At 45.6% G+C, this 21453-nt stretch overlaps 1 protein-coding gene across 5 annotated transcripts in view; it reads left to right on the forward strand.

Annotated features, from left to right (window-relative positions):
• atp8a2 (ATPase phospholipid transporting 8A2) overlaps positions 1 to 21453 on the forward strand; it is a 37771-nt gene that overhangs the window by 11262 nt on the left and 5056 nt on the right. For all 5 annotated transcript variants that reach the window (XM_027008063.3, XM_027008061.3, XM_027008062.3 and 2 more), the window contains 28 exons: positions 2 to 42; positions 320 to 393; positions 796 to 865; positions 1279 to 1406; positions 1568 to 1679; positions 2170 to 2338; positions 2472 to 2599; positions 2703 to 2780; positions 2924 to 3012; positions 3172 to 3216; positions 3356 to 3431; positions 3618 to 3723; positions 3924 to 4006; positions 4176 to 4225; positions 4307 to 4376; positions 4533 to 4617; positions 4867 to 5006; positions 5977 to 6115; positions 6484 to 6548; positions 12541 to 12713; positions 14589 to 14772; positions 15987 to 16097; positions 17329 to 17403; positions 17870 to 17992; positions 19269 to 19347; positions 19457 to 19518; positions 20305 to 20361; positions 20816 to 20923. In XM_027008063.3, the coding sequence (XP_026863864.1) occupies positions 2 to 42; positions 320 to 393; positions 796 to 865; positions 1279 to 1406; positions 1568 to 1679; positions 2170 to 2338; positions 2472 to 2599; positions 2703 to 2780; positions 2924 to 3012; positions 3172 to 3216; positions 3356 to 3431; positions 3618 to 3723; positions 3924 to 4006; positions 4176 to 4225; positions 4307 to 4376; positions 4533 to 4617; positions 4867 to 5006; positions 5977 to 6115; positions 6484 to 6548; positions 12541 to 12713; positions 14589 to 14772; positions 15987 to 16097; positions 17329 to 17403; positions 17870 to 17992; positions 19269 to 19347; positions 19457 to 19518; positions 20305 to 20361; positions 20816 to 20923 (2720 nt within the window). The remainder of the gene's footprint in view (position 1; positions 43 to 319; positions 394 to 795; positions 866 to 1278; positions 1407 to 1567; positions 1680 to 2169; positions 2339 to 2471; positions 2600 to 2702; positions 2781 to 2923; positions 3013 to 3171; positions 3217 to 3355; positions 3432 to 3617; positions 3724 to 3923; positions 4007 to 4175; positions 4226 to 4306; positions 4377 to 4532; positions 4618 to 4866; positions 5007 to 5976; positions 6116 to 6483; positions 6549 to 12540; positions 12714 to 14588; positions 14773 to 15986; positions 16098 to 17328; positions 17404 to 17869; positions 17993 to 19268; positions 19348 to 19456; positions 19519 to 20304; positions 20362 to 20815; positions 20924 to 21453) is intronic.

The following is a 21453-nucleotide window of genomic DNA, read 5'->3' on the forward strand; positions in this document are numbered from 1 at the left end:
GTTCTGCGTAATGGAGCATGGCAGACCATCATTTGGAAGCAGGTAACCCCATTCCTCCATTTCTCTCCCCCCCCCCCCCCCCCGTTTTCTGTCTACTCGCACCTTCCCCTCGGCTGATGGCCTCTTCATTGTTCACGTTGGTACCTGCCACGGTGCCGCTCAGCCGACAGTGCTTCTGTTACTGTCCTCATGCGTTCTCTATTCTTGTTATTCCGCTTGCTCATATTCTCGAGTTACTTTTTTCCTGGATATCTCACACTCATCTTCATTCTGGATCTCCCTCCCCTCATGCTGTCGCAATGCTGCACCTGTCCACTAGGTGGCAGTGGGAGACATAGTGAAGGTGACCAATGGGCAGCATCTTCCCGCTGACATGGTCATAGTGTCCTCCAGGTCAGCAACACTGTGTGTGTATATGTATGGACTGGTGTGGCGTGGATGCATGTGCATGTGGATGTATAAGGGTTTATGTATTTGTTTGTGTATACATTTAGGTATGTTTCTTTCATGTATTTCTACAGGAATTTAAGTAATACTGGGCACCTTAAGAACATGTTTGTATGTTTGTGAAATTGTGATTTTAAGAATGTCATAATGAAATGAAAATGGTTTTGTGTTGCTTTGTTATTTGAGTACTGTGGTAGTGCTATTTGAGCATTCCATTAATGTCATTTGAGCATCGTGTTAATGTTATTAGAGTGCTGTGTTAATGTCATTAGAGTGTTCTAGGAATGTTAATAGAGCATTAGCTTAATGTTATTGGAGGCTGTTCAGAGCTGTGCTGCTCTTCTACAGTGAGCCCCAGGCGATGTGCTACACGGAGACCTCGAACCTGGATGGAGAAACCAACCTCAAGATACGACAAGTCAGTTGCACCTGACTCATACTAGTGTGTGTGTGTGTGTGTGTGTGTGTGTGTGTGTGTGTGTGTGTGTGTGTAGTTGTGTTTGAATTGGTGTCTTTGTGTAGGTGTGTATTACACCTAGTGTGAAATTCAACAGAATACCAGTGCATATTGAACATCAATACTTTTTTTTAATTTTACTGACACACAAGCAGCATAAACTAAGAAACTTTGTTGGTTATTGATTTACCAGTGGAGGTAAATATGTGTTTTCAACAGTGCTTTTTTGTCATACCTCCCACACAGTGTGCCACACTGCCATCTACTGGTGAAAATATATAACTCTGTATTGCAAAAACCTGTATTTAAAAAAAATCCAAGTTCCAAGTACTACATACGTAATGTACTATTAACTATGTTTGTGTGTGTTATAGGGCCTCTCCCTCACAGCTGGTGTTCAGTCTGTGGAGGAGTTCGTGGCTCTGTCAGGTCGGCTAGAGTGTGAAGGGCCCAATCGGCACCTGTACGACTTCACCGGCACATTGAGACTGGATAACCATAAGTAGGGGAACACACATGCATGTGCACACACACACACACACACGCACGCACACACACACATTATATAAATATATATATATACACAGTCACACATCCATACATTAACTCAAACGTACGTACATACATAAACACATGGTTAACACGCATTTCTGTACTTTGCAGTCCCGTGCCTCTTGGACCAGACCAGGTTTTGCTTCGAGGTGCCCAGATCAGAAATACGCAGTGGATTGTGGGTATTGTAGTCTATACCGGACATGACTCAAAACTCATGCAGGTTAGTGAGATGCTGGAACAATCTCCCTCTTGCCTATTACGTATGTGAAAGTACCTGAAACTCACTATGAAATTCAGTTTGTCAGAATATTCCAATAACCGTCCTGATCACCAGATGACTAAACACTGCCATGAATTATTTTGTAGGAAGAGTTCAGCTGAACTGTCATTACATTCTGATAATTACCACTAAAATAGCTGCTCTTAAAAAATGTCCTGTCCTGAGCTCTGTAATCAGTCATTTAAAATGCCAACGTGGTCCAACTCCATTAACTAATCAGGAAACATCTTGACAGGCACACAGAACATAATAACATAGGCTAAGCGTCGATCATGGCAAATGCACGTCTAGAGGGCGGGTTTAGAGAAAGGCTTGTTTGGAGTTTGCGAGACTGAAGCAAGGGGGTGGACTCCTTCAGGAGCCCATAAAAGTTCGCAAGAAGTGTAAACGTAGCAGCTAGCGTGGGCATCACCGGTCTCTCCTCTCACAGAACTCTACCAAAGCACCTCTGAAACGCTCGAATGTGGAGCGGGTGACTAACGTGCAGATACTGGTGCTGTTCTGCATCCTCCTGGTGATGGCGCTGGTGAGCTCCGTCGGTGCAGCCATTTGGAACAAGCAGCACACTGACGAGGCCTGCTGGTACCTTTCCCGTACAGGTACACACACACACACACACACACACACACACACACACACACACACACACACACACACACACACACACGGAAATGTAATTTGTTTGTGATACTGTGATGTGTGTGTGTGTGTGTGTCTGTGTTTTGTATATAGGTGACATCTCCCTGAACTTCTGGTACAATTTGTTGACTTTCATCATTCTGTACAATAACCTGATTCCCATAAGTCTGCTGGTCACATTGGAAGTTGTCAAATTTACACAGGCGCTTTTCATCAACTGGGTAAGAGTGTTTATATGTGTGTGCGCATGCACATGTCCAAAAGTATATATGTAAAACAATGGAATTGTGTTGTAATCTGACTGGTGATACTGTGTTCTCTCAGGATATGGAAATGTACTATTCGGAGACGGACACGCCTGCCATGGCGCGGACCTCCAATCTGAACGAAGAGCTTGGCCAGGTGAGGAGAAGCTCCGCCTTTTCAGGCTCTAAGCTAATCACTCGGCACTTCTTATCCTTCTAAAGCTCTTTAATTTGTTCCTTAATTTGAAGCCTCTTCACCCCCCACCCTTGTGCTCTTCGCCTCTGTCTCTCTGCTCTTAGGTGAAGTATCTGTTTTCAGATAAGACAGGCACTCTGACCTGTAATGTCATGCACTTTAAAAAATGCACCATAGCAGGAATAACATATGGGTAAGAGCACAATTTAACAACTTATATTTACCTTCCCATTCCAGTTAGTGTAACGGCCTTAGCCTTGCATTTTTCGGACTTTCAGAGCTAATAGCATATTGATCTGTGGTTATGTGTTTCTATTCGAGTTTGTGCATTGATCCGTAATTCTGTCTGCAGGCACTTCCCAGAGCTGGACTGTGATCGATCAATGGAGGACTTCAGGTCAGGAGCCACCCTGCCTCCATAATAGCTCATTCTGGGCTAATCCGAGGGCGTAATGTCTCATATATTGTATATTTTCTCTCTCTCCCTGTCAATATTTATGGCGCTTTCTCTCATGTTCTCGCTGTGTACTTTTCAGTCATCTCCCCCCCAGCAGTACCAGCTCTACAGAGTTTGAAGACCCTGCTCTCATTCAGAACATTGAAAAGAACCATGTAAGCGTTATCAGAAGGTGTCATGGAGGAACCGATGTAATCTCAGCTATCATGCAAGCTTTCTGTAACTGCTCTTCCTTTTCTCTCTGCTGTGTTTTTTCCCTCTCTATCTCTCTCTCGCTCTCTCGCTCTCTCTCTCTCTCTCTCTCTCTCTCTGTGTCTGTCTGTTTGTCTTTCAACTCACAGCCCACTTCTCCACAGATTTGTGAGTTTTTGACCATGATGGCAGTGTGTCACACTGTTGTTCCTGAACGAGACGTAAACCAGATCATATATCAGGCTTCTTCACCAGGTGTGGCATGCAATCACCTCACGACACTGTGAAAAGATATCCAGCCTCAACCCACAGCACTTAGCCAACTACTTGTATTGCAACCACATTGGTGATCCACACAAGACATTTTAGGATGCTGGTCTTTATATGTGAATTCTGGAGGGTGGTGGTGGTGTTTTTTTGGTTATCACTTTGTTTTACTTTGACTTTGTTTTTAGATGAAGGAGCGCTGGTAAAAGGTGCCAAAAACCTGGGTTTTGTGTTCACTGCGAGAACACCACATTCAGTCATCATAGAAGCGGTTAGTCGGTTTATGCTCACACCATATCTTTCTGTTCATGCACGTAGGCTACATGAAACATAAAGTTTCAGCATATATTTTCAAATAGTTTAAAATGTGATTATTTGTTGCATTGAATTTCTGTATATTCTTTGCATTTGCTCTACTGTGTGTGTTTTGTTTATTGCAGCGTGGGGAAGAAATGACTTATGAGCTGCTTAATGTTCTAGAATTTTCCAGGTAAGTGCACAGCTGACAGCAAATCTAGTGAGCATTGCCCTTCTTCTGGTCAGATATTTCACTGAGTTCTCTCTCTGACAGCAACCGAAAGCGCATGTCAGTGGTGGTCCGAACTCCGACGGGAAAACTGCGGTTGTACTGCAAAGGGGCGGTGAGTGGATTGATAGAGCACACACATATATACAACAAACAAACCCAAGCGCACAGCACTGATGTCACTGTTAATAGCTGGAATGCCATGTGTTTTCCATGGCACAGTTTAGATGGTGTCACGGCACATGAAGATGATTTTGTACCTGTGTTACAGGATAATGTGATATTCGAGCGCCTACACGAAGCCTCCCAGTACAAGGAGCTGACTGTAGCCCACCTGGAACAGTTTGCCACTGAAGGTGAAGGAAATGAACTTAAACACGCCCCCGCCGAACTCCCTCTGCTGGCTTTAACTGCGTCCGTGTGTGTGTGTGTGTATGTGTGTCTGCGTACACCATGTTGCACGAATGTGTGTGGCCGTCTGCATGTCTGTGCATCTGTACATGTGTCTGAACATATGCGCCTGTGGGAATGCATTCGCATGTTGGTGTGTGTGTGTATTTATTCATGGGTGGACTCCCATTCCTGCACGCATGTGTTTTTCGCAGGATTGCGCACCCTGTGTTTTGCGTGTGTGGACCTGGAGGAGGATGTGTATCAGGACTGGCTGAAAGTTTACAACCGGGTCAGCACCATCCTGAAAGACCGCACGCAGAAGCTGGAGGAATGCTACGAGCTGCTGGAAAAGGTACCTTACGGTCTCCCACCGAACCAGAGTCAGTCTGCCGGCTCTTACGGTGATCTGCACGAAGATGCTTGTGTTGCTGAGCTGTTCCTGCACCGGCATGTCCAGTCCAGCAGAACGTCGAAGCCGAGTCTCCGAGCCGCACTATGTGGCCACCACGGGGCGCTGTGGTGTCATGTATCCGTGGGCTGTCGCGGGAATCGCTCTCGCTGTTCTGTTAACCACAGCCTGCTGGATAGACGCTTATTGCACTGGAATCTTCCCTAACGTTAGTACACATACACAACCGCCCGCAAGCACGCACACGCAGCAGGCAGAATGAGGCTAGCGGTTTGTGGAGTGCTTGCGTGTGAGTGTGTGTGTTAAGTCTCCCTCCCTGATGAGCAGGGGCGGGGGGCGTTGAGACCACAGCAGGATAATTACCTGGCCCAGTCTGCCAAAGCCTCATAAAACCAGAGTCAACAACACCGCCGTGTTACCAACACACACGGTATCTCCCTTCCCCTATGTCACACACACACACACACACACACACACACACACACACACACACACACACACACACACACACACACAAGGAAGGGAAGAAATTATGGGATAGAGCAGGAAAACAAGCAAAGTGAGAAGAAGAACTGATAAAGAAGCAGAAATAGCTAAGATTGTATTTCCATTAGTGTGTCAAACTGTCAAAATGGCTCCTCACTCCCTCTTTTTCTCCCTTCCTCTCTCCTTTACTCTCTCTCCCTCTCTCTTTCCCTCTCTCTCTCCCACTCTCTCTCTCGCGCTCTCTGTCTTGCTCTCTCTCCCCCTCTCTCGCTCTCTCTCCCCCCCTCTCTCTCTTACTCTCTCCCTCTCTCTCTCTCTCGCTCTCTCTCTCTCCCCCTCTCTCTCTCTCTCTATCTCCCTCTCTCGCTCTCTCCCTCTCTCTCTCATTCTCTCTCTCTCTCTCTCTCTCTCTCTCTCTCTTTGTTAGAACCTTCTGTTGCTTGGTGCCACTGCTATTGAGGACCGTCTGCAGACGGGGGTCCCTGAGACCATAGCCACTCTCATGAGGGCAGACATCAAGATCTGGGTCCTGACTGGAGACAAGCAGGAGACCGCCATCAACATTGGTGTGTGTGTGTGTGTGTGTGTGTGTGTGTGTGTGTGTAAATAAACATTTATAAAGACACTTAAAAGTGCCATCCAAAAGACTTCTCACTGATGAGCCGAAATATAGACAAAAAGATACAGACTGAAAGAGCGCACACACACACACACACACACACACACACACACACACACAGACAGACAGACACACAGACAGACACACAGACTGGGTCAGAAAAAAGGGACCAAACAGAAAGACTGCTTAACTGAGAGGAGGACAGACTAAAGAGAAAAGCTGCAAAATCTCTAAAGAAGGCTGTGATTGTTATTGGAGGGTCTGTGTTTGTGGGTCCAGAGCGCTCTTACCAAGTAATTGTGTCTTTGTTTTTAGCTTATTCCTGTAAGCTGGTGACACATGGAATGTCCCTCATCATCGTCAATGAAGACTCTCTGGATGTGAGTGTTTTTGTGTGATATGTATATGTGTGTGAGTGTCTTTAGGAAGCAGGGTGTGGAACAGAAAGGTGGGTGTGTTTCTTTGTTTCTTTGTACAAGTGAAGGTAATTAAGGTGTCTGGTGTCATCAGTGAGGGCATGATGAAAGGAACGGAGATGCTTTCACACACACAACCACACACATTCATACACACAGAACACACACATATAAACACACACTCAGACCCACAACCACACACAAACATGCACATACATTAACACTCACACACACAAACAAAACACGCACTTACATACATACAACCAGTCTCACATACATACACACACACACTCACAGACACATGTCCCACAAAACAAGTACACATATCCACTGTTGTGTATAGGTGCAGCATTTTTCAAAAACGGTCATTACATTGCACCATTACAGAGAGCGTGTTTGTGGGTGTAAACTAGGCGAGACGTTTAACTGATTTCATGTGAATGAGGCAGCTCCTAAAAGACTCGAATGAGAACGAATGCTACAATTTGTGTTCATTGCTTGCAGAGACATAAAGTCTGCAAACAGTAGCATGGCACTTTGAAGTTTCTGAGCACCGTCTGTCCGTCTGCAAAAAGTACAGCCAAACAAACACACACACACACACAATCCCATTCCATCTCCTCACTTGGTCAGGCGTTGTGCATGTATTTTGTGCACAATGCAAAAAGCATGAGCACTCAAGGCTTTCTGTGTGTTCCATGTACCTGCTGTCAGTCACATGCTGTTTGTGAGGTTTTAAATATATATATATAATATATATATTTCATACAACAAAGATCGTATTCCATTAATGTGAAGTAATGTATGTATGTTATGTTAAAGATGTGAAGTAATATGCATGTTGAGGAGATGTTATTGTAGTGTGTGTGTGTGTGTGTGTGTGTGTGTGTGTGTGTGGTGTTCTGTTTGTGCATTTGTGCAACGGCTGTTGGTGTATAGGGGAATACTCTGCACTCTCTCTGCATGTCACGTATTCAGTGAGGTCATCTTCATAAATCATGATTTTGTAATTGGTAGACTTTCTTTCTCTTCATCACCATGCAACCCCTACTACAAGCTGTCACCAGCGTCCAAATGGACAGGAACGGGGTGTGTGTGTGTGCGTGCGTGTGTGTGTGCGTGCGTGTGTGTGTGCGTGCGTGTGTGTGTGCGTGTGTGCGTGTGTGTGCGTGTGTGTGTGTGTGCGTGTGTGTGCGTGTGTGCGTGTGTGTCTGTGTGTGTGCGTGTGTGTGAAGGAGTAGGAGGTAATGTGATCTCCTTTTGCCGCTATATCTCGTCAAAACAAATTCTGGCTGCAAAGCCTCCTGGGTAAACATGGGAGCCTGTGACAGTGATTGTGTGACAGGTTCCATCTGTCACTCTGCTGTCTCACTCTCTCTCACACACTCATACACACATCCACACACACAGTCTCACTCTCACACACACTCATACACATGTCCACACACACACACACACACACAGTCTCACTCACACACACACATGTCCACACACACACACACACTCATACACATGTCCACACACACAGTCTCACTCACACACACATTCATACACAAGTCCACGCACACAGTCTCACTCACACACACATTCATACACGTCCACGCACACAGTCTCACTCACACACACATTCATACACGTCCACACACACAGTCTCACTCACACACACACTCATACACATGTCCACACACACAGTCTCACTCACACACACACTCATACACATGTCCACACACACAGTCTCACTCTCACACACACTCATACGCATGTCCACACACACACACAGTCTCACTCACACACACACTCATACGCATGTCCACACACACACACACAGTCTCACTCACACACACACTCATGCACATGTCCACACACACACACACACACACACAGTCTCACTCACACACACACACTCATGCACATGTCCACACACACACACAGTCTCACTCACACACACACTCATGCACATGTCCACACACACACACAGTCTCACTCACACACACACTCATACACATGTCCACACACAGTCTCACTCACACACACACTCATACACATGTCCACACACACAGTCTCACTCTCACACACACTCATACACATGTCCACACACACACACACACAGTCTCACTCACACACACACTCATGCACATGTCCACACACACACACACACACACACACAGTCTCACTCACACACACACACTCATGCACATGTCCACACACACACACAGTCTCACTCACACACACTCATGCACATGTCCACACACACACACAGTCTCACTCACAGCTCGGGTGTTTGCAGTATTCAGTTATTCTGTTTCTTCTTTCTCACACATTTCTTTTGTCACTCAAACTAATTTGGTCGTTACCCCCCTCACAGATGCACGCACACACACACACACACACACACACACACACACACACACACACAAACACACATTTTGCTCTTTTGTTTGGCTCGTGAATCACATGCTCTGATCTGTTTGATTTCCTGAGCTCCACGTTTCATCCATCTCTAGAGCAGCTGCCCTTATTCCTGTCACACTGCCCGCATTACATAGCTTCCATAAACATACTCGTCATACTCCTCATTCATCACACACACACACACACACACACACACAATCTGCGTCATTCCATCTCCCAGCGTAGTCAGGTGTAGTGTATGCAGTCTATACGTATCATTACATCCAAGAATCTTTCTCTGTTGTCAAACATGTTCGTACACAGACACTCCCCTCCACACACACACACACACACACACACACACACATATAAAGTACCTATAAATTAAGCTTGAAGGCATCAGCGCATTTGTGTGTAGTGTGCATATAGTGTGAGAATAGTTGGCTCAGATGTTCCAGATGGTTGTGAATTCATAAGAGTTGATTATAAGTTTTGACCCTTTTCCTCTGTGTGTGTGTGTGTGTGTGTGTGTGTGCACATTTGACCTACCTCTACTTTATGTGGAAAAACTGCTGTAATCTAAACCTGGCTTTAAATGCAGAAGGTGACCTGCAATCTGTCATAGCAGTTGCTCTTAACTCACTCACTTATTCACTTATGAGTATGTGTCTGCGTGGGTGTTTGTTAGTAGGTATATGCTATGGTCACGGTGTTAGTGTTGTCTGTGTGTGTGTGTGTATGTCTGTCTATGAATAGAGAGAGAATGCGATATGCGATCTGTGATATGCTGCCAGAAAGTTTTTCCCCCTTTATCTAAATATAAAACAGATATGATTCAAAGAGGCTGACAACATATATACTCACCACTGAATGAATGTGTGTGTGTGTGTGTGTGTGTGTGTGTGTGTGTGTGCGTGCGTGTGTGCGTGCATGTGTGCGTGCGTGCGTGTGTGTTGGTGTGAACATGTATTTCAGTCCTTTCCCAGCCCTGTGGCTAACGAAAATAACATTTTGCATAGATTATGAAATCCACTTGCTACAGACAACTGTCATGGTGTGAGAATGAAAAACGGCCCATACGGATCAGCCTGAGTCCAAACATGGGGATCTCCAGCATGCCAGACTGGACTTCAAGACTGGCCACATATGTGTGTAACAGCAGTGCAGTAACAGCTGCGTAGTCACAGCTGCGTACAGTTACAGCTGGGTAGTTACATCCATGTACAGTTACAGCTGGGTAGTTACATCCATGTACAGTTACAGATGCAAACTCCAGTGACTTCATGCTGTGTCGTGTAACACTAAATGTAGACCCTCCCTGTTTCATCACTTTCCTAAGGACTAAATTCACTCACATGCTTTTCAGGAATGCAGTGTGCATTTCAACTTATCTTCTTGCTAGTCTGTGTGTGTGTTTGTGTGTGTGTGTGTTATGTCTCATTAGCACCTCGGTGCAAAGTCGTTAGGATGTTTACGGCAGGGTGGAGCTAATCACACACACACACACACACACACAATCTGTCCCATTTCATCTTCCATCTCTGTCACACATAGAACATTCACATATTCACAAAAGTCCTCCACTGGAAGGAGATTGTCCTTGTCTAATGCACACTCAGTGTCTGAGCCACGACACCAGTGCTGCGAGTCAGGAAGGGAGACCGCCCACGCAAAAATTCATTTTAATAAGCTTTTCATAATGTGGCTATTATCATAAACACACCCTGCCTGTGGCTAATATGTAATTTAGCAGGAAAGGTCGACAATGCCTGCCTGTGTCAAAATGAGAGATCCAGGACAGAGAGAAAAAGGAAATGAGTGTTTTAAATTTTATGACAGTCTGTAATACATTAATAGTAGCAGTTACTGTTCTACTATTCTTCCCACGCACACACGCACGTGCACACACACAAATACACACACTTTCACTCCCTCACTCCCACATAAGTGCTGACTAGTTTGACTCTCTGTGCTCCGGTATTTGTAATCTCGGTTAATCCGTCCATTCCGGTGGTGTTTTGCCTTCCCCTGTATTCACAGGAAAGGTGACTGCAGGAACAAGAATTCATGATTGAAAAGATAAATGCTCTATGATCTACATCTAAACACACACACACACACACACACACACACACACACACACACATATACATACACACACACACACAAACATACACACACACACACACACATACACACATATACACACACATACACACACATACACACACATATTCACACACATATTCACACACATACACACACACACTCTCACACACACACACACATATACACACACACACACACACACACACACACACATACATACATGCATGCATGCACACACTGCCTGGATGATTAGTTTAGTAGGTCCTCCTAATATCTGTATGATCTCAGCTCCTACTTCACATGCCCCTAGCTGAAGCTGCCTGAATGGACTCTTAGACTGATCTGTGATCAGTTATCCTCTGAAGGCCCTAGCACTTGTCATGGGTGTAGGAAAAGGTCTGGTGGTTGCCATAGCATTGACACAAACAAACTAGAAAAATGCTCAGGTGACCATTCAAGTGCATGCATGACCAAGCGAAATACCAGGAGTGTTTGTTTCTCTCTGTGCATTTGTGTGTGTGGTTGCGTGTGTCTTTGTGTGTGTGTGTGTGTGTGTGTGTATATGTATATATGTGTGTGTGTGTGTGTGTGTGTGTGTGTATGTATATGTGTGTATGTGTGTGTGTGTGTATATGTGTGTGTGTGTGTGTGTGTGTGTGTGTGTGTGCGCGTATGTATATGTGTGTATGTGTGTGTGTGCGTATATGTGTGTGTGTGTGTGTGTGTGTGTGTGTGTGTCAGAGGGGTGAGATGCATGCTGTGCTGTCCACATGGTTCTCATTAAGGAGTATAGAATGTTTGTTTTCTCTGTTAGTCTTTCTTCCAGTTATCAGATGTTGATCAAAAGCCGCCTGTAACTACGATAAACATACACTCACAGAATCACATTTAGAGCAAAGCTTTCTGGGTATCTCAGTACTGCTCTTGCTGGTAGCCCAGCCAAATGCCAAATGTGCCACAGGAGTTTGGCTTCCAGTGAGATGCTTGGCATTTGGCTGATATCTCTATATTTCTCATATCTCTGTGCCTTTTCTCTCACACACATTACTCTTTCTTTTCTCTCTCTCTCTCCCCCTGGTAGGCTCTGAGAGCTTAGGGTGTCTCGAGTGACAGGGTGATGTGTAACAGATGTGTGTGTTGTGTGTGTTGTTGGCGTGTGAGAAAGAAGCTGAAGTGTTAACAGTCCCTGTGACACCACTTGAATCCATGGGCAATAGAGCCTTGGCCTGTGGTGTGTGTGTGTGTGTGTGTGTGTGTGTGTGTGTGTGTGTGTGTGTGTGTGTGTGTTTGTGTAGGGAGTGGTAAGGTCATAGTATATGCCTATATTATGAATAACAAAGCAGGATCGCTGAGATGTGGTGGGTGTGTAGGCAAAAGAACCCTGCGAGCGTGTGTGCATTCTGAGTGTGTATGTGCAGTAATAACTGTGTGTGTGTGTGTGTGTGTGTGTGTGCAGGCGACACGGGCCACACTGGTAGCACACTGCTCGTCCCTGGGGGACTCGCTGAGGAAGGAGAATGAGCTGGCGCTCATCATGGACGGGCAGACCCTGAAATACGCCCTCTCTTTTGAGGTGCGCCAGGCCTTCCTCGACATCGCCCTCTCCTGCAAGGCTGTGATCTGCTGCAGGTAGGTGCAGATTTTCTCTTACACACACACACACACACACACATGCACATGGACATGCTCACTCCTGTAAAGATTACTTCAATTTCCTACTGCTTTACTGTATGTCTGTGTGTCACTTTTATATGCATGGTGTGTGTTTGTGCATGCCTGTGTGTGCGTTAATCTGTGTGCAAATGCCTGTGTGTGTTGGGAGGGAGATTTGTGTATTTGTGTGCTTTCACATGCGTGTGTGTGTGGACGTATAGGGTCTGTTCTGCCTGGGGTAAATAAACAAATAGTGCTAATGAAAGCTTGGCATGCAGAACACAGCACTCTGTGCACAGGTAGTGTAATACTGCAGTGTGTGTGTGTGTGTGTGTGTGTGAGGAATAATTGCCTCCGTGTTGTGTAAATCCTATATCCGGACTGTGGTCTCTTAGGCCTCACAAACTGGCTAACTGCCCCTCCCCACTTTCCCCTACTATCCAGAAGCCTTTCAATCTCTTACACACAGGCATACGCGCGCACACACATAGACACACACAAACACACACACACACACATACACACACACACACACACACTCCCTTTAAGGGGTGATAGTGATCCTCTCTGGCTGTTTTTGTGTGCATGAGAAAGAATGAAGGTGTGTACGTGTGTTCGTCTGCATACGTGGGGATGTGTGTGTGTGTGTGTGTGTGTGCGTATTAGTGTTTTCTGAACTTCCTGAGTTCTGTTTGTTTAAACAACTACTCCTTTCTCCTTATATTCTGCTCTATCCCACCATGAAGACCATTACCAAGACCTTAATCTACGCACTGCTAGAAGCAGCTGTGCGCAGGCATGTGTGTGTGTGTGTGTGTGTGTGTGTGTGAGAGAGAGAGAGAGAGAGAGACAGATAGAGAAAGATAAGTTCAAAGGACAAGAAATGTCAGAAGATTTGGGAGTTGTTTTTTTTTTGTTGTTTTTTTTTAACCATGTTTAGAGAGTGCCTGAACAACGTTGAAGGATCCCAGCACAGATATGCCTTCCCCCTTTACACCAGAATGAGTTTATGCAAATGTTTTCCATTGGGGGTTCCTTCAGAAATCAAAAAAGAGGAGAAAGAGGGGTTACCCAGTCATTTTAGTCTGACAAGACTTACATTACCACCCATGTCTCCAAGCAGCTGGAGCAAAAGATCAGAAAAAGACGGAGCTGGAACGACCTGCGTCATAGAGCTGTTTACACCTGCACATTGTGGCCATTTTTTGGTGTTTGGATCACACTGGGATTTGGCTGCACGAAAAGCCGGGTGTAAACACCCCCAGGAAACACTGCGTTTGGATTACGATCCGATCGCTCTGACCACACCCGGAGGTGCTCAGAGGTGGGCCCTGACCACATTTAATACAGGTGTAAATGGAATGAGTTTTTTCGTTATCCACACGCAGTCTCTCAAGACCAAAGCGCGACGTGGACATAGCTGACCACAGCAGCGAAGACAAAGTCCAAGCCTTCTCCAGACTATTCACCGCCCGCATCAAACAGTTCCTTTCAGTATTTGAAAGCGTATAATACACTGGTAGTGGGGTGAGACACCATGTTTACAGAAGGAAGCAAGACGGAAACGATGCATGTGTGGTTAAAACTGGATCTCATCTAGTTACAGTGGGGATGCATTTTAGTGAGAAGTGTAGACGGAATCTGGCCAGAGTATATGCAGATATGATCTGGACATGAAACACATGTTCATGCAACGTATAAAGAGGTACATGGTCATCTACGCTGTTCTAGCACTGAAAAGACATTGCAAATGTCACTGTGGATCATAATGGGGCCATAATGGACAGGTTTCTGAGAATGGGAATGAATGGACGTGTGTGTGTGTGTGTGTGTGTGTGTGTGTGTCCACAGGGTGTCTCCTCTGCAGAAGTCTGAGATAGTGGACATGGTGAAAAAGCATGTGAAGGCCATCACGTTGGCTATCGGTGATGGTGCCAACGACGTGGGCATGATTCAGACGGCCCACGTTGGAGTGGGAATTAGTGGCAATGAGGGCATGCAGGCTACCAACTCATCTGACTACTCCATCGCTCAGGTGTGGGAAACACTCACACACAAACATGGAAACACTCATGCACAAGGCAAACACAGAAATGTACACATACAACACAGCAACAACAACAACAACTCATCTGACTACTCCATCGCTCAGGTGTGGGAAACACTCACACACAAACATGGAAACACACACACTCATGCACAAGGCAAACACAGAAATATACACATACAACACAGCAACAACAACAACAACTCATCTGACTACTCCATCGCTCAGGTGTGGGAAACACTCACACACAAACATGGAAACACTCATGCACAAGGCAAACACAGAAATATACACATACAACACAGCAACAACAACAACAACTCATCTGACTACTCCATCGCTCAGGTGTGGGAAACACTCACACACAAACATGGAAACACACACACTCATGCACAAGGCAAACACAGAAATATACACATACAACACAGCAACAACAACAACAACTCATCTGACTACTCCATCGCTCAGGTGTGGGAAACACTCACACACAAACATGGAAACACACACACTCATGCACAAGGCAAACACAGAAATATACACATACAACACAGCAACAACAACAACAACTGATCAGACTATTCCATATGTTAGGTATGGGATACACTCCTACACAAACAAACATAGAAACACACACACTTGTGTACAAGACACACACACAGAAATAAATGCACACACAGTAACAACTCATCAGACTACTGCATAGGTCAGGTGTGGGATGCACGTTCACATCAAAACAAGTACACACATGCAAGCACACTCGTGCACCAGCACGCAGACACACACACACAGGATCACAGACACTCAGAGAGCAAGACATATGTACATGTATACACACACACACACACACACACACACACACACACAGAAAATTAATCTCCCCATGGATACTGTGCCTACATATGTACGTGTATACACACACGCAAAGACACAGAACATTAATCTCCCCAAGGATACTGTGCCCACAGGAACACATGTAAGCCATTAGTACATAAGCACCCAGACACTACTGCATGCGAAAGCACACGTGTACGTGTGTGCGCGCGCGCGTGTGTGTGTGTGTGTGTGTGTGTGTGTGTGTGTGTGTGTGCATGGACTATGGAGCTGTCTGATGACTTGTTATTTGTTGTTACTGTTGTTGATGTGTGTGTGTGTGTGTGTGTGTGTGTGTGTCTTGGTCTCTCTCTCTCTCTCTCTCTCTTCAGTTCTCCTATTTGGAGAAGCTCTTACTGGTCCATGGAGCCTGGAGCTACAACCGTGTTACCAAATGCATCCTGTACTGTTTCTATAAGAATGTGGTGTTATACATTATAGAGGTAAATGCACTGCTCTTACTGCCTGCCAAGTGTGTGCCAAATGTGTGTGTCTGTGTGTCTTCCGTGTGTTGGGAGATGGCTCAGGCTCATATGGCATATGTCCCTACAATGGTAGGAAAGATTCTGCATTGTTGGAACATTTTGTTGGTAATGCAAAATGCAGCTTTTATATGAGGCCAAAAAACCCACAGAAAATAATAGTATATATTATATATAGATTGTGAGTGTGTGTGTTTAAGGGAGTCTGATTGTCTGGACAGGGAGAGGGCTCAGAGAGTGCTTTTGCCTTTGGAATGTGTTTAATTTAAATGTCTTGAGTTCGGACATCAGGTTTCATCAGGTTACCTCAACTCATTCAGTCTTTATATGCACGCTTGCTTGCATGCATACACACACACACACACACACACACACACACACACACACACACACACACACACACTTACCCACTGTTTCTGTGTTACACACTCATACACATACACAAAGACATAACCACACACCCTAAAGTACATTAAGAGAGACATTCTGCAGCTGTTTGTAGATGTGTTTGACAGTGATAGATGAGGCACCTCCTCTGGTCTCTGTTTTCTGTCACTTGCACACAAACACACCCATACGCACACCCACACACACACACACATACCCACACTCATAGCCACTGACCCTCATCTAGACCGTCTGGGTCCAGCCAGTTCAGGACATACCAAGAGTACTGTCATCCGAGAGCTGTGTGTGTGTGTGTGTGTGTGTGTGTGTGTTGGGGGGGGTCTTAAGTAGAGTGTGAGCTTTACTGACAGAGCTAGGCCCCTGTCTGTTGGAACATTTGTCAGCTGTGCGTCCTTTTAAAGATGCCAGCAGGTGCAGCAATATGACCCACCAACCTCCTGACTTCTGTGTGTATGTCTGTGTTGTGGTAGGTGTGTGTCGGTCCGTGTGTGTGGGTGGGTGGGTGTGTAGGGTTATTAGTGAGGATTAGCTGAAGCAAAGAAGAGCTTTCAGGGTCAAAGTTCACAGTCTGTCTTTGTCTTTATTGCAGAAATGGGGGGGGGGATATGCTGGAAGGCGTGTGTGTGGGTGTGGGTGTGTGGGTGTGTGTGGGTGTGTGTGATCTGAACCCTGTAAGGGTTGACACCAGGGTCAAAGTGTTGTGATCCTATCTTAAAAAATGCCATCTCTAGAGAGCTTCTGGTCCAACATCTCTGCTCTCGCTCTGCCCCCTCCCCCACTACAGCTGTGGTTTGCCTTCGTGAATGGCTTCTCCGGTCAGATTCTGTTCGAGAGATGGTGCATTGGCCTATACAACGTGGTGAGTCTCTCCTCCCTCTCTCTCTCTGTCTCTCTCTCTCTCTCTCTCTCTCTCTCTCTCTCTCTCTCTCTCTCTGTTCGAGAGATGGTGCATTGGCCTATACAACATGGTGAGTCTCTCCTCCCTCTCTCTCTCTCTCTCTCTCTCTCTCTCTCTTTTCTTTCTTTCTTTTTATCTTTCTCATACACACACACACATACACACACGTTATCAGAGTGTCTGATCAGTACACAAATTCTCAGTGTTTGTCTGGCCTTGTGCTCAAGTCGTTTATATGTGTGTTTTTAGAGCATACCTTTACCACGGTCATAAAAGAGTATAAACCAGATTACTGGAGTAGGCTCAGATTTGTCTGCATGTTACAAACTGAGTGGGTCTGACCGTGTAAATCCTTGTAAATGATCTCCTAATGAAATCTCATGTTTATATGTGCGTGTGTGTGCGTGTGTGTGTGTGCATGTGGCAGATCTTCACGGCACTCCCTCCTTTCACACTGGGGATCTTTGATCGGCCATGTAGCCAGCAGAATATGCTGCGCTTCCCACAGCTCTACCGCATCACCCAAAACGCAGACGGCTTTAACACCAAGGTACCACACACACAAACACACGTACACATACACACAAATTACAATACACACATACATGCAATGCACATAAACACACAAATACAATATGCATGCACACAATGCACACACACACATACACACAAACAATAAACATGAACATTCATGCACACACAGTGAGATTTGGCACAGTAATTGATTTTTAAGGTCTGATAGAGACTCTGTGATGGACTAATCATGTCTATGGGTTGTTAGAGCACGCAAACAGCATTTCAGGGCAGTAGTGGTGTTACCACAGGGATTATAATGAGATTCAGGGCAGCAGTGGTGTTACCATAGGGATTATAATGAGATTCAGGGCAGCAGTGGTGTTACCATAGGGATTATATTGAGATTCAGGGCAACAGTGGTGTTACCATAGGGATTATAATGAGATTCAGGGCAGCAGTGGTGTTACCATAGGGATTATAATGAGATTCAGGGCAGCAGTGGTGTTACCATAGGGATTATATTGAGATTCAGGGCAACAGTGGTGTTACCATAGGGATTATAATGAGATTCAGGGCAGCAGTGGTGTTACCATAGGGATTATATTGAGATTCAGGGCATCAGTGGTGTTACCATAGGGATTATAATGAGATTCAGGGCAGCAGTGGTGTTACCATAGGGATTATATTGAGATTCAGGGCAGCAATGGTGTTACCATAGGGATTATATTGAGATTCAGGGCAGCAGTGGTGTTACCATAGGGATTATAATGAGATTCAGGGCAGCAGTGGTGTTACCATAGGGATTATAATGAGATTCAGGGCAGCAGTGGTGTTACCATAGGGATTATATTGAGATTCAGGGCAGCAGTGGTGTTACCATAGGGATTATAATGAGATTCAGGGCAGCAGTGGTGTTACCATAGGGATTATAATGAGATTCAGGGCAGCAGTGGTGTTACCATAGGGATTATAATGAGATTCAGGAAGATGGAATAAGGAAGTCATTCATTTTTGGGGAAGAGTTCCTGTTCGTATGTGTGCGCTTGTGTAAGTGTGTGCGTGCGTGTGTGTGTGTGTGTGTGTGTGTGTGTGTGTGTGTTTGTGTGTGTACGCGTGTAATTTGGAGGACACTGTGCTGATTGTATAACTGTAACTGTAAAGAAGCTGTTTGTGTGGGCTATGTGTTTCTTGGCAATATACTATCTTTATTTGCTCTGGTTTCTTCCACCCTCTCTCTTTCTCGCTCTTCCTCTCCATCTCTCTCTCTCTCTCTCGCTCTCTCTTTCTCTCTTCCTCTCTACCCACCCCAGGTGTTTTGGGGTCACTGTATAAATGCTCTTATCCATTCCATCATCCTCTTCTGGTTTCCACTGAAAGTCCTGGAACATGGTAACCAGCCCACTTATTACCACACACATGCCCACACGCACACAAACACACACACACTAACCTGCCACTAAGAACCTGTCCTGTACATCACTCCCTTCTCCCTGTATAGATACTCCATTTGAGAGCGGCCACAGCGTTGACTACCTGTTTGTGGGAAACATTGTCTACACGGTGAGAGCCCAGCCAATCGCAGTATGCGTATTATTATGTCATAGCACTGCCTGCTGTTTCATAGGCTATGAGACTAGTGGTCTTTTTTCTCTCTTAGGGTTTACACTTGTAAATGGGTTTTTCTTCTTGTCGGTATTTACTAGTGAAGTTAAGGAACATGACTGAAGTGGGGCAGCTTTGAAAAGCAAGAAACACTGCATAGTCTATACCTGTCCTTTGGTTCCAGGCACTGCAATTTACCCAAGATTCATGACTTCCCCCAATTCAAGCAACGTTTAGGCATGGTTTGGATTATAATCATGTGATGAAATAACTTTTTTTTTTGTCCTAAAAGCCAGACATTGCTTTCATAATCAGACTTCCTGCAGTTATTAGCTTTGGTGATGTTCTGCCATTTTTTCATTATTGAAAAAAAATTGTGTGTGTGTGTGTAAGTGAGAGACACTTGTGAAATATGTTGGTGATGTTGGAAGTGATGCAAGACACCAGTCATTGAAGTTCTAATGAATTACTCTCGTGGGGGTTCGGTCTTTCTCCTAGACTTCCTCCACTATTGCTCTCAAACGTGTCTGTGTGTGTGTGTGTGTTTGCGTGTGTGTGTATGCGCTATGTTTTGAGAGTGGGGTTGGTTTGTTACTGTCACTGTTCCCTGCCTGTCCATTAGTGAATGTGTGAGTGTGTGTTACCTGAATTAAAAGCTGGTGTACAGGTGTGTGTACATTCTGCTATTTATGACCCCCCACCCTCATCGTCTGTCTTTCTTTCTTTATCTTTCTGTTTATCCAGTATGTGGTGCTTACAGTCTGTCTGAAAGCTGGTATGGAGACCACTGCATGGACAAAGGTAGGTGTCTACAAACGTGTGCGTATACAAACTGACACACACGCATACACACACACACATGCAATTACAGTAGCACTGTACCACTGAAATCAGAACACCGTACAGTGCTTTGGATAAATCACTTCTACACTACACCCTTAGAGTGCACTGCCATGTCAGGACATTCCCATACAGGTGTGTGTGTGTGTGTGATGGGGATGTCGACATCTCCTGTCCATTCAGCTGTCCACACACCCCAGGACCTATAATGAAGCAGCCTCTTTGAAGAACTCACAAAGTGTCTTATTCCAAAGGGAAACGGAGGATATCTCCTGTAGGTCTATATTCAGAATGTGTGTGCTGTGCCTGAGAATGACCATGACCGTGCTTTCTCCATTCTCCTCCTCCTCTCTCTTTAGCGATCGTTCTGTGGTTCACATGCTCTTCCTCTCTCTTCCTCTCCGTCTCGCTGCAGTTCTCTCATCTGGCTGTGTGGGGCAGTATGGTGCTCTGGATGCTCTTCTTCGCCGTCTATTCTGTCATTTGGCCGCATATTCCCATAGCCCCAGACATGCTGGGCCAGGCAAGTACAAACACACACACACACACACGCAAAATGAAGTTTATAGCATGTCTTACACTCCAGCCTGCACCTGCTGGTTGTTTTCTGGGTGTTCCATGGTGGCACGGCCGGAACGGCAGACAGATTTATGCCACGCCGGCCCAGCATGCAGCAGACGCTGCACCTGCCGCCTGAGTCACCCGAGTCCCAGGCTTTATGGCCTGCTCTGGAGGTGCTCGATCGAGCCATCAGATTTGAGAGTGTGTGTTCCCTATTTCCGTCGTTCGTCGCACATGCGCTCGCTCGTGTGTGTGTGTGTGTGTGTGTGTGTGTGTGTGTGTGTGTGTGTGGCGGGGTTGAGGTGGGACCATGTGCCTGTGGGCTGATGGGAGACTGAGTCCTCTGAAGGCCCTCAGTCCATTAATTTAATTTGTGTCAGAAATAAGGAATGTGCTCAAGTAACTCTGCAGCTGCTCTCACTCTCCAACAGGGGTAACAGGGGAACTGAGAGAGAGAGAGAGAGAGAGAGAGAGAGAGAGGGAGAGAGAGGG

This window comes from Electrophorus electricus, chromosome 1 (assembly GCF_041902795.1).
Source record: "Electrophorus electricus isolate QZ-2024a chromosome 1, ASM4190279v1, whole genome shotgun sequence".
In the NCBI taxonomy this organism is placed as follows: domain Eukaryota; kingdom Metazoa; phylum Chordata; class Actinopteri; order Gymnotiformes; family Gymnotidae; genus Electrophorus; species Electrophorus electricus.